At 28.6% G+C, this 10,789-nt stretch overlaps 2 protein-coding genes across 2 annotated transcripts; one reads left to right on the top strand and one right to left on the bottom strand.

Moving 5' to 3' along the window:
• The first annotated feature begins 6,223 nt into the window (after nucleotides 1-6,223).
• On the top strand, nucleotides 6,224-8,660 carry LOC135950424 (zinc finger protein 768). The gene has a single exon (XM_065499969.1). It carries the CDS (start codon nucleotides 6,234-6,236, stop codon nucleotides 8,658-8,660), a length of 2,427 nt encoding a protein of 808 aa, XP_065356041.1. The 5' UTR covers nucleotides 6,224-6,233.
• A 659-nt stretch (nucleotides 8,661-9,319) lies between these two features.
• LOC135951824 (replication termination factor 2) lies at nucleotides 9,320-10,641 on the bottom strand. Its single transcript, XM_065501558.1, has 2 exons — nucleotides 10,482-10,641; nucleotides 9,320-10,382 (listed from the first exon to the last, which is right to left on the bottom strand). The coding sequence occupies exons 1-2, from the start codon at nucleotides 10,548-10,550 to the stop codon at nucleotides 9,477-9,479; spliced, it is 975 nt and encodes a 324-aa protein (XP_065357630.1). The 5' UTR covers nucleotides 10,551-10,641; the 3' UTR covers nucleotides 9,320-9,476.
• Nucleotides 10,642-10,789: the final 148 nt, after the last annotated feature.

Here is a 10,789-nt window from a genome sequence, read left to right on the forward strand (position 1 = left end):
AAAGTGTTATACGTTTAGTAGTGTAGTATCGGCTTTACTTCCTATTATTTGACGCAGGGATGATGGAATATAAATATGTTGTAGTATATAAAACTTTTTAGTCGGTATGTTCGTAGTTAATAAAAAAAGATTCTATTTTCTGAAACTGAAGAACAAAAGATGATAACACAATTTAAAAATTGTATACCATTGTACTTTTAAGGTTCAAATTGTACAAAAGAAAGGAAAATTAAATCCATCTATGAAGGATCAAACACAATTACAATCGTAATATTCGTCTAATTTTTTTTTAGTTAACTGTCAAAATACAATTTTCTGTTACAGATCAGAGAATTAACAAAATATTCATAATTAAATGAAGAAAAGTTCCTTAAAAAATGTTTATTTCATAATATCATATGCATTTGTACAATAAAATTTGAATTGAGTTATGACCGCCAGATAATGTAAAATAATTATCTTAAGTTTTCAACATATGAGCAAAGTATTTATATCCTACGTCAGCATAGTGGTCATAAATATTTAATTTATATAGGTATCTAGAAATTCGTGTTCGATTTAAATCGAAACCGAAGCCATGGTTTTTCAAGGCCTAAAACCGAAACCGACAATTATTCTTCGGTTTTTACTTTTAATGTATTTTCAGTAGAAAAATTAAAAATTTAGAAATGAAAAACAAATATTTTCATCCAAGTATTTCCTGACAATTAAAATTCAAAAGACTGTTTATTAATTTAATTTAAAAAAAGAATGCAGTGTTTTTAACAATGACTTAGTTATTTTCAAATATCCAAAAAAAGTATGGAGTACTGGCTGACACGGTGCGCTTCGCCACCCCAATTAAAAGAAAGAAATAGTACTATTAAGTCTCCCTTTGTGAATTAATAATAATTTAGGATAACATGTCTCTAGTTTCAAGTTTATTGGTTCATTGAAATGTGAATTCTAGCTCATTCGAAACATGTTATTAGAATTAAAAAAGTACCATAAAGATCATATTTTGTATTCCCACTCAGCATTATGAATGCAAAATTTCATATTTCTGGGCCCATTATTATTGAAAATGCAAAAGAAATGTACCAGTAAGGTCACCTTTTGCGAATTCTAACTCATTTAGAATAGTGTGTGTCTAATTTTTAGGTTTATTATTATAAAATATTCCAAAAGTACTATTACAATAAAGAAATAATACTATAGCCAGCTATTATGTACATAAGTACCAATTTTCCACAATTGAAATCAAAGTAATTTCCTGATTATAGTTTCAATATTATAGAAAATTCAAAAAGTACCATTTTTAAGAACGAAAAAGTACTTCTTAGTTTGGTACAGTTCTCCTTTTTTGAATCCTATTCTATTGAGTTTGAATTTTAAATTTGTATAGCATTTCCTATATTATTAACTGATTTTGTTTCTATAACACTTGATATTTAATAAATTATCACAAAACCGACCGAAACCGATCAGTTTTCAATTTTTTAAAACCCAAACCGCGGTTTTGAAATTCTTCGGTTTTTCGGAAACTCTTTATGTATCTACACAAATTTTTCACAATGAAATCTAATATCACCTAATTTTATGATGATCGGTCTATAATTAGTCATAGCTCCCATATAACACACTTCGCTCATGTAGGTATTATATGTTTTTAGCATATTTTTATACTATCAAATTATACTTGTGTATGTAATATTATAATATTTAAGAAACAAGTCCATAATCGCAACCTATCGGTTTTCAATTTTTTAAAATGCAATTCATTAAAATTTCAAAACATGACAAACTCAACAATAAATTATATAAATTGGATCATTAACTACTGAAATAAAAGTTCTAAGTGGGGCCTTGACAGTGGAGTTTCCGATCTATGTATATTTATCTGTGGTTCAAATCTTTTATATTTTTAGTTATATTTTATTTTTTTAATATTTTTTTAAATTACCATTTTATGAGAACTGCATTGGAGACATCTTAGATAATAATAATTGAAAACAATTAAAATACATACATATATTTTTCATTTTAAATAATAACGTTTCGTAATATTTAAATTTTCCATCATTTCAAATTTAACTTTAATTTAGAAATTAAAATAAATATTTTGTAAGTCAAGACATACAATTTTTGTATTTGAACATTTATTTTGATACTATCCCACTCGCATCCCACTACGAGACCAATAAGCTTTTAAAGGAATAGACCTAAGCTTTCTTTTGAGCAAAAAAAAAATTAAAAAAAGGACTCCTTTTGAAAAAAAGTTCCATTTTGCCGGAAAAAAATCAAAAATTGTATATCTTGAGTTACAAAACATTTATTTTGTTATATATCCCACTCGCATCCCACTAAGCGACCAAATTGATCTTAAAGGACTAGACCCAAGCTTTCTTTTCAGCAAAAAAAAATTTTAACACAAGGGTCCATTTTGGAAAAAAAAGTTAGATTTTGAAAAAAAAAAATAAAAAATTGCATGTTTTGAGTTACAAAACATTTATTTTGAAAAATATCCCACTAAGCCACCAAATAGGTCTGAAAGGAAAATATCCAAGCTTTCTTTTGAGCAAAAAAAAAAAATTAAAAAAGGGTCCATTTTGAAAAAAAAAGTCAACAAAGTTTTTGATTTTGCAAAAAAAGTCAAAAATTGCATGTTTTGAGTTACAAAACATTTTGAAAAAAAGTTAAAAAAGTTTTTGATTTCGGAAAAAAAATATTTAAAATTTTTTATTTTTTTTTTAAATATTTTTTTTCGAAAGATTGAAGAAATAGCTATCTAAACTATTTGGAACACATTTTGCTAAGAACAATAGGTAATAAGTTACATGGATGAGAAAAATCACATGTTTGGCCAAAATGTCAAATTTTGACCCCCTCCAACTCAGAGAGATCTGCACCGATCTTGTTGAAACCCCTGATTTGTAACCGATCATCCCGATCGGAAGACATCGATTTTAAAAGTTGATTTACTTGACGTGAAATCCCCCATATACATTGTGGGATCGCAAATGAAAAATGTAGAAATTACAAACGTAATGATAAACTTATAAACTTATAGGCTATAAAAATTTGGTGAAAAAAATATTCGGGTGAAAAAAATGTTCGTGATAAAACATTATATAGGTAAAAAACAAATTGTTGAAGAAAAATATTGGAACAATAATATAATAAAAGTTGATTATGAATAAGGGGGTTAATGTTTAACTTACCATAAGAACTGCATTGAAGATGACTTTGATTTTTGTATAGGTATTATTTCACTTAACACTTTTTCAACATATATTTCATGCCTATTCGACACAATTTTTTTTAATTATATTATTATTTCTTTATATTTATTAATTAGATTTTACATTTTTTTCTTATTCACTTTTTATTTAAAATAAAGAAATTGCTCTGCTTTTTTCCCTAAATTTTATTTTGAATGCTTCATCAAATTATTTTAAATTTATTTCACATATTTTTTTTTAAATAATTTTTTTTTTATTTTATATTTATTTCTTTAAATTTCTTTACCTCACAAAATTGCACAGATTTAATATTTTAATTATACATGTATACATACATACATATTTTTAAATAATTAGCAATTATGATTATTTCGAATTATTACTTTATATTTCATATTCAACATAATTTTTATTTCTTTATACACACTAATTAAATATATTTTAAATTTTTTTCTTATTCACTTTAAATTTCAAATAAACAAATTGCTCTGCTTTTTTCCCTAAATATTATTTTGAATGCTTAATTTACACACATTTTTATTTTATACACTTTCTTTAAATTTCTAATAATATAATTAATTAAATATATTTTAAATTTTATTCATATTCACTTTTTATTTCAAATAAACAAATTGCTCTGCTTTTTTCCCTAAATTTTATTTTGAATGCTTTTTGAAATTTATTAAAATTTTAAATACCTATATTTTTTTTATTTTAAACACTTTCATTAAATTTCTTTATTTCACACAAATTTATATATATATAAGTGTGATAATTATGGATAAATTGCTCTGCTTTTTTCCCTAAAAAACTTTTTCAACATTATGTATCATATTTAGCAAACTTTTTTATTTTAATTTTTTTAATTAATTTTCCTTGCTATTTAAATTTTTTTATATTTTATTTGAATTATATTAATTATATATTAATTTCAATTTCCTTTATTTATTCACTTATTCAAATTATTTACATATTAAAATTTCACCTTTATTTCCGCTTTGCACTTATTTCAGTAACCAAATATCCGTTACACTTTATTTACAAAAACACTTCAAAACAAACTTTTTGACGTAACTCTATTTCTATTCATTTATTCTATTGCTTTTACTTTAATTTCTTTACACTAGATGGCCGGAACCTAACAACATCTAAAGCCCGCGAACTTTTGACAAACCAGAACTTGTACAAAGAGGAAGGAAAAGAACTAACAGCAAAAAAACGACAAATTGTTAATTTTTTGCACCAACATTTTCATATTAAATTTTACACTTTGCAACAAACTAACTATTTACACATATCAAACAAGTGTTTAACTTCATGTGTATACACTTTTTTCTTTTGAAATTGATAATTAAATATATTAATTTATTAATTTAATCTAACACCTTCCACTAAGACATTCTAATTCAACAACTAAAAACCGCGGACTAAATGACAATCCAATAAGACAATAGAGTTGTATTCTTTAGTTGAAAGTGTTATAAAAATCTTCTATTTGTTATATTTTGGCAGCTCTGCTGTTGTTTTGTTTTTGTATATACGCCTTTGACAGTTCTTGGGCATACAACAACTACTACTACCACTGTAAACAAAACAACATATAAAAAATCCTTTTTTTGTTAAAATTTTTGCATTTATTGTTTTTCGATTTTTATTAATTAAAATTTACTCGAAATTAAAAGGCAACTACAAATCCAAAGTGTTTATCGTATAGAGCATTAATTGCATAAAGAATTTTGTGTAATTGTACAATTAATAGTATTATAACAAAACTAGCAAACAGGAATTATTTTGTTATTCGTCAAGGCAAGGCGTCTTTTTTTGTGTGGCATTTTATAAATGGCAACCAATTAAAATAATTATTTTTTATCTATACCCAAACGAGAACAAAGGATTATTGTGTTAATATTTAATTTTTGTTTGGAAGTCAATGTAAGTATAAGTGAATTTTAATTAATGAAAATGCTTATTATTTATAAAATTATTAAAATTATTTTGTTTTTTTCGTTAATATTAGTGATTTTTTAAGGGAGGTTGATTACGTGCTGTAATGTGTTAATAATTGATAATTATGTATGTGGCCAAATTCAATAGAAAATCGTAGCTGATTATAATTTTTATGCAAAGGATTATTGTAATTTTTATAATTGACTTTTGATTTCGTTTAGTTTAATTATTAGTAAAAATTATAAATAAAATCTTAATTTTGAGATTAAAAAAATAAATTATTTGTAATAAATTGTACCTATAATTTTTTAATAATTTATGTACATATAAAGGATTTCTATACGATTTTGTTGTTGCATATCAAAATATGAAGAAGTATTTTCTTTAGCATTTCAAAAATTTCTACAAGTTGTTTTTATCCAAAAATGTTTATAATTTCTTTAGCATTGACAATTTAAAAATTGTACAAAGTTCTTAAAATAAGGTTATTTTGCGTTCAACTACACATTCATTCATTCAAATAAAGTTTTTAAAACATTTAAATCAAACAAATTTAAATTTTCCACTAAAATAAATAATAAATATAACATATTTTCTTCTCAGCATATGCCAAATGTTTATTCAGTTACCTCAATAACTAATAATAATTTACATTCTAAAGTTTTTAAAAATTTTAATCATATTTTTAAATTGAAAATATTTTAATAACCTCAATTAAAAAATCCATATTTTAATATTCTTAAAAAGCAGAAATAGAAGAATGTTACAATAGGAATTTGCTGAATAATTGCAGTTAATTATTATGGAATATAGTGTAACTGATATTTTATTTCCAAACTAAACTTTTAATAGGTAGTTTTGAGTTTTTTTTATCCATTTTTATACAATTATTGCTCATTATTTTAACTAACTAATATTTAAATTATAGTGTTTTTTTGTTAGTAAAACAATCGTGGCTGTTTTTATTTATTTAACTAACTGAGCATTTAATTAAATTATAACAACAAATAATTTAACATATTTTTTCTTCCTTTCAGCATTTAATAACTTTTCAAATCCCTCACCATGGCCTTACAAATGAATTCGTATGTTAACACTGTGACACAAAATAATCATCACAATAAACAACTTTCCTTTACCATAATACCCATCACAGAAGGTGCCTTAAACAAAACCAACGGCAATGTAGCCGATATGCCAACATCAACACAGAAACCTCCGGATTTAACATTTCATTGTATGTGTTGTGAAGAGTATTTCATTAGCCCGTTTCTAATGTATGAGCATCTCAATACTAAACATGCCGACTTGCCAGAACCTCAAGAATCCGAAGAGGAATTAGATGATGAAAAAGACTATAGTTGGGTATTTGAGCCGTTGTGTGAATTGGTGGCACCCGAAGAAGGAGGACCAACGAAAGTACCGGAAAATGGTCAACCGGCAGAGGATGATGACTCAGACTCAGATGATTCAGATTCGGATGATGATTCAAGTTCTTCGTCTTCATCGAGTTCTTCATCGTCGTCGTCAGACAGTTCATCAAATACGAATAGTAACACAAACACACAAGATGAGATGACCAGAGATTCGTCGTTGGTGGCGGCTAAACCTGCCTTAACTATGGATGACAATACTACTATGGAGGTAATGGAGGAGGCTGCTTATGAAGAAGTTGAGGCAGTTTCTTTACACTCTCAAAACTCCCAAAATAATGCTATTCATTTAAAAGTAGCTGATCCCAGAGAGTCAACCTCAATAATACTCCTAAATCCTCCTTTAGTAGAGACAACAATGCCTCCCATTATGGCCCAGCCGGTGAGAAGGGGAAGAGGTCGCCGCAGTGCTGCTCAACAGGCGGCCATTGAAATGTCTTCTTTAATAAGTGGCGAACCGAAATGTTTTCAATGCAGCCATTGTGAAGCCAGTTTTCCCAGTGCTGGGGATCTGTCCAAACATGTGCGCTGTCACATCACCAACAAACCCTTTCAGTGTTCCATATGTGAAAAGACTTTTACCCATATTGGCAGTTTAAACACTCACATACGTATACACAGTGGCGAGAAGCCTTACAAATGTGATTTGTGTTCCAAGGCCTTTACACAATCCAGTAGTTTAATGGTCCATTTGAGATCGCATTCCATCAAGAAACCCCATCAGTGTCATTTGTGTGATAAGGGTTTCGTGAACTCTACATCTTTGGTCATACACTTAAAAACCCATAAGGATGGCGCCCGTTATTCTTGCACAGAATGCGATAAAAGTTTTAAACATGAAGCTCAGCTTAAAGAACACATGAGCATGCACAATCAAACCTTGGTTTATCAGTGTTCAATATGTCGCAGTGCTTTTGCCAGTTCCTCGGAATTAGTACAACATATGAAATGTCACATGGGCGAGAAACCATTCACCTGTTCCATATGCGATCGATCCTTTACCCAATCCGGCAGTCTTAACATTCATATGAGGATACACACCGGAGAGAAACCATTCAATTGTAAACTTTGTAATAAGTCCTTCACACAGGCATCCAGCTTAAGTGTACACATGAAAATTCATTCTGGCGAGAAGCCATTTCCCTGTCATATTTGTGGTAAATCCTATAGTCAGGCTGCCTATCTCAACAAGCATATACAACACCATGTAGAGGCTCAAAAACAAGGCTTAGAGCCGGCCTGTACTGTACCCAATGAAACATTGCTGTGTATTGTATGCGGTGAATTGCATAAGGATGCTACTTCATTGGCCTTGCATGTGACACAACGACATGCTGCTCTCTTGCATAATATGAAGGAAAATAAGCAATTCAATAATGCAGAAATCTCAGAGGAAGAACGAATACAACAGGAGCAGCAATATATACAGCAAATGCAATTGTTAATGCAAATGCAACAGCAGATGATAAATAATACACAACAGCAGCAGCAACTGCAAAATGCTGAACAAATGCCGACCATGGAGGAAGAGGTGGATGAAGAGGAGGATGATGATGAAGAAGGAAATGAAACTATACAAAATACTCAAGTTGAGGATGATCTCAATGAATCACTTGAAGAAGAGGAGGAGGAGGAAGATGAAGAAAATGAAGTTATGGAAGAGCAACAGCAAGACTTTAACAATCAAGAGGACTATGAAGAACTAGAAAATGAACAGGGTTTGGTGGCTGAAGAGGAACAAGAATTAGAGCAAGTAGACGAGGAGGAGGAGGAAGAAAATTATGTGCAGCAAAATGTTTTACAAAATAATGCAAATAATCACCAAACCTATGAGAATGAATCTGAATTCGAAGAAGACGACGATGAAGATGAGGAAATGAATGATATTGAAATGTTAGATGCCACTAATAATTCCATACCTTTAAACCACAGTGTTAATAACGGCTATATGGCCGATATGAAAGATATTGAAATGTCAGAATATCCATTTTTGGAAGGCGCCGAATATGATGATTACGATGATTATGCCGCCGAAGAAGAAGTCGAAACTGAAGAATAATTTTAGTTTATGTACTAAAGCGTACATATTTTATTAATTTTACGTATTTTATTTAATATTAAGTTTAAAATTTAACTCAAAATAATTAAATATAGAAATTGCCTCAAATTTTAAATTTTTTTTAGTAATTTGTCAATAAAATTTTTATTTTTTAAGTCATGGCTTAGTATTAAATTAAATATTTTCAAATTAGCATAAGCCTTTTTCTGTTAAGTAAATTATTAAAATAAGTTTTTATTTTTTAAGGATATTTATTAGAAGCTAAATTAATTGTCATATAAACAACATATTTAAAAGTTTTTTGCTTAATTCTGATTATAAATACGGTCATATGTATTAAGAGAAACCATTTGCTTAATTTATTTTAAGTTTATAAAATTAATAAATAAATTAAAACAAATACTAGAACAGTTATTCCTTTTTACAGAAGATTGAACAAAAATTTCCATTGTATCTATTAATTTAAAGCCAATTAAAGCCACAAAAAGGCTCAAGAACATGGACACTAGAGCAGATTCAGTAGCATTTTTTCACTAGCATAAAAATTATACTAACATTTATTTTTTCAAAACTATTTTTTTGCTATTATTGACTATAAACATAATCTGTTTCAATTTGAAAAAATAATCTGTTTTTTGGGATTTCAAACAAAGTATGTGTTATTAATTTTATTAAGAATTATTTCTGCAATGCATTTATTATTAAACACCTTAATCAGGCAAATAATGTACAGAGTTTACTTGTCAAAACAAAAAATTTTTAAATTTTCCATAATATTGTTATAGAATCTTAACTAAATTACACTAGATTAAACGATTAATTATAAAAGGGATTATAAGTAACCCAATGGGCTCTTGTCTGTTCTTGTTCACTTTTGTGTGAGGTAAATAATGATTTATAGACATCACTGGCTTTGGGATCTTTGGCCACACTATAATCGGTCTTCAAACGTTTTATCTCGGGATCCTCTAAAGCGCCTGAAGTGATTCCTAAACGTTTGGGATTAGCTACAAGTTTATGTTTAACTGATTGGGATGATGAAGAGGTTGAAGCGCCATTAACTTTTGATTCAGAGCTTGTTGTTTCTTCTGCAGCAGATTTGCTGGTTGATGGTAAATTTGGATCTTGCGTTTCAGATGAAGATTTTGTTTCTTCTTTTACTTCCAATTCTGCACCATTTACTTTCGACTTTTTATCTTTCTTATCTTTTTTGCTAGCTTTCTTTTTAGCCTGTCGCATTTCGATTTTAACTTTCATCAATTCCAAATCCTCATCGCTAGCATTTAAGACAATGACATCCTCCACGGCAAATGGTTGTTGACAGCTTGGACAAGTGCCCGAGGAACTGCATTTGATTTCTTTTAAAGCTCTTTCGGACATAACACAGCCACAGGTCCATAACCCTACAAAACGAAATTTTCCAGACATTTCCAAGCCAATCAATTTACAAACATAGGGAGCATGTCTGGTATCTAGTAAACCTTCGGTTTTGTCTTCTTCAGTAAAGGCAGGATTGGGTGTTAAATTCAACTCTTTAATATCTTTCATATTTTTAATGTGCTTAACTGCTTCTGGCATTTTATCCTTTTCCAACAATTGTTCAATGACATTTTGCTTAGAATACAAACGCCCTAAACCACACATAACAATGGGTTCTTGCAGACGTTGCTGGGTTAAGGCACAGTGCAGCCAACGAAATTCACGTTCAGCATCTTTGTCTTTCTGAAAATAAAGCCAGAGTATTTAATTTTAGGGAAAATCCTGGATAAATATATAAGTATTGGAACAAGGCAATGTGTCTTGTTGGTAAATAAACTCTACCTGTTCTGGTTTCTTTTTTAGGCGCACCAACTCATCGCGTCTGGGTATAGTACCTCCATCACATCCCATTTTATTGGTTTATAATAAATGTATTATTAGTTGTTCTGATTTTTAACAAAAATAATTGAAAATTTACGCTTTTTCGTGATTTTTTTTCTAATTTCACAAAATAAATACAGATGTTTGTAACACAACAATAAATTTCATACAACGAAGCTTCTATATATATTAATTCCATGCAAGGTTGCATTTATTGATTATTGTATAACAGTTATTACTACTATAATAAACTGTTATAAAAAGGTGGG

The sequence above is a fragment of the Calliphora vicina genome, chromosome 2 (assembly GCF_958450345.1).
Source record: "Calliphora vicina chromosome 2, idCalVici1.1, whole genome shotgun sequence".
Classification (NCBI taxonomy): Eukaryota; Metazoa; Arthropoda; class Insecta; order Diptera; family Calliphoridae; genus Calliphora; species Calliphora vicina.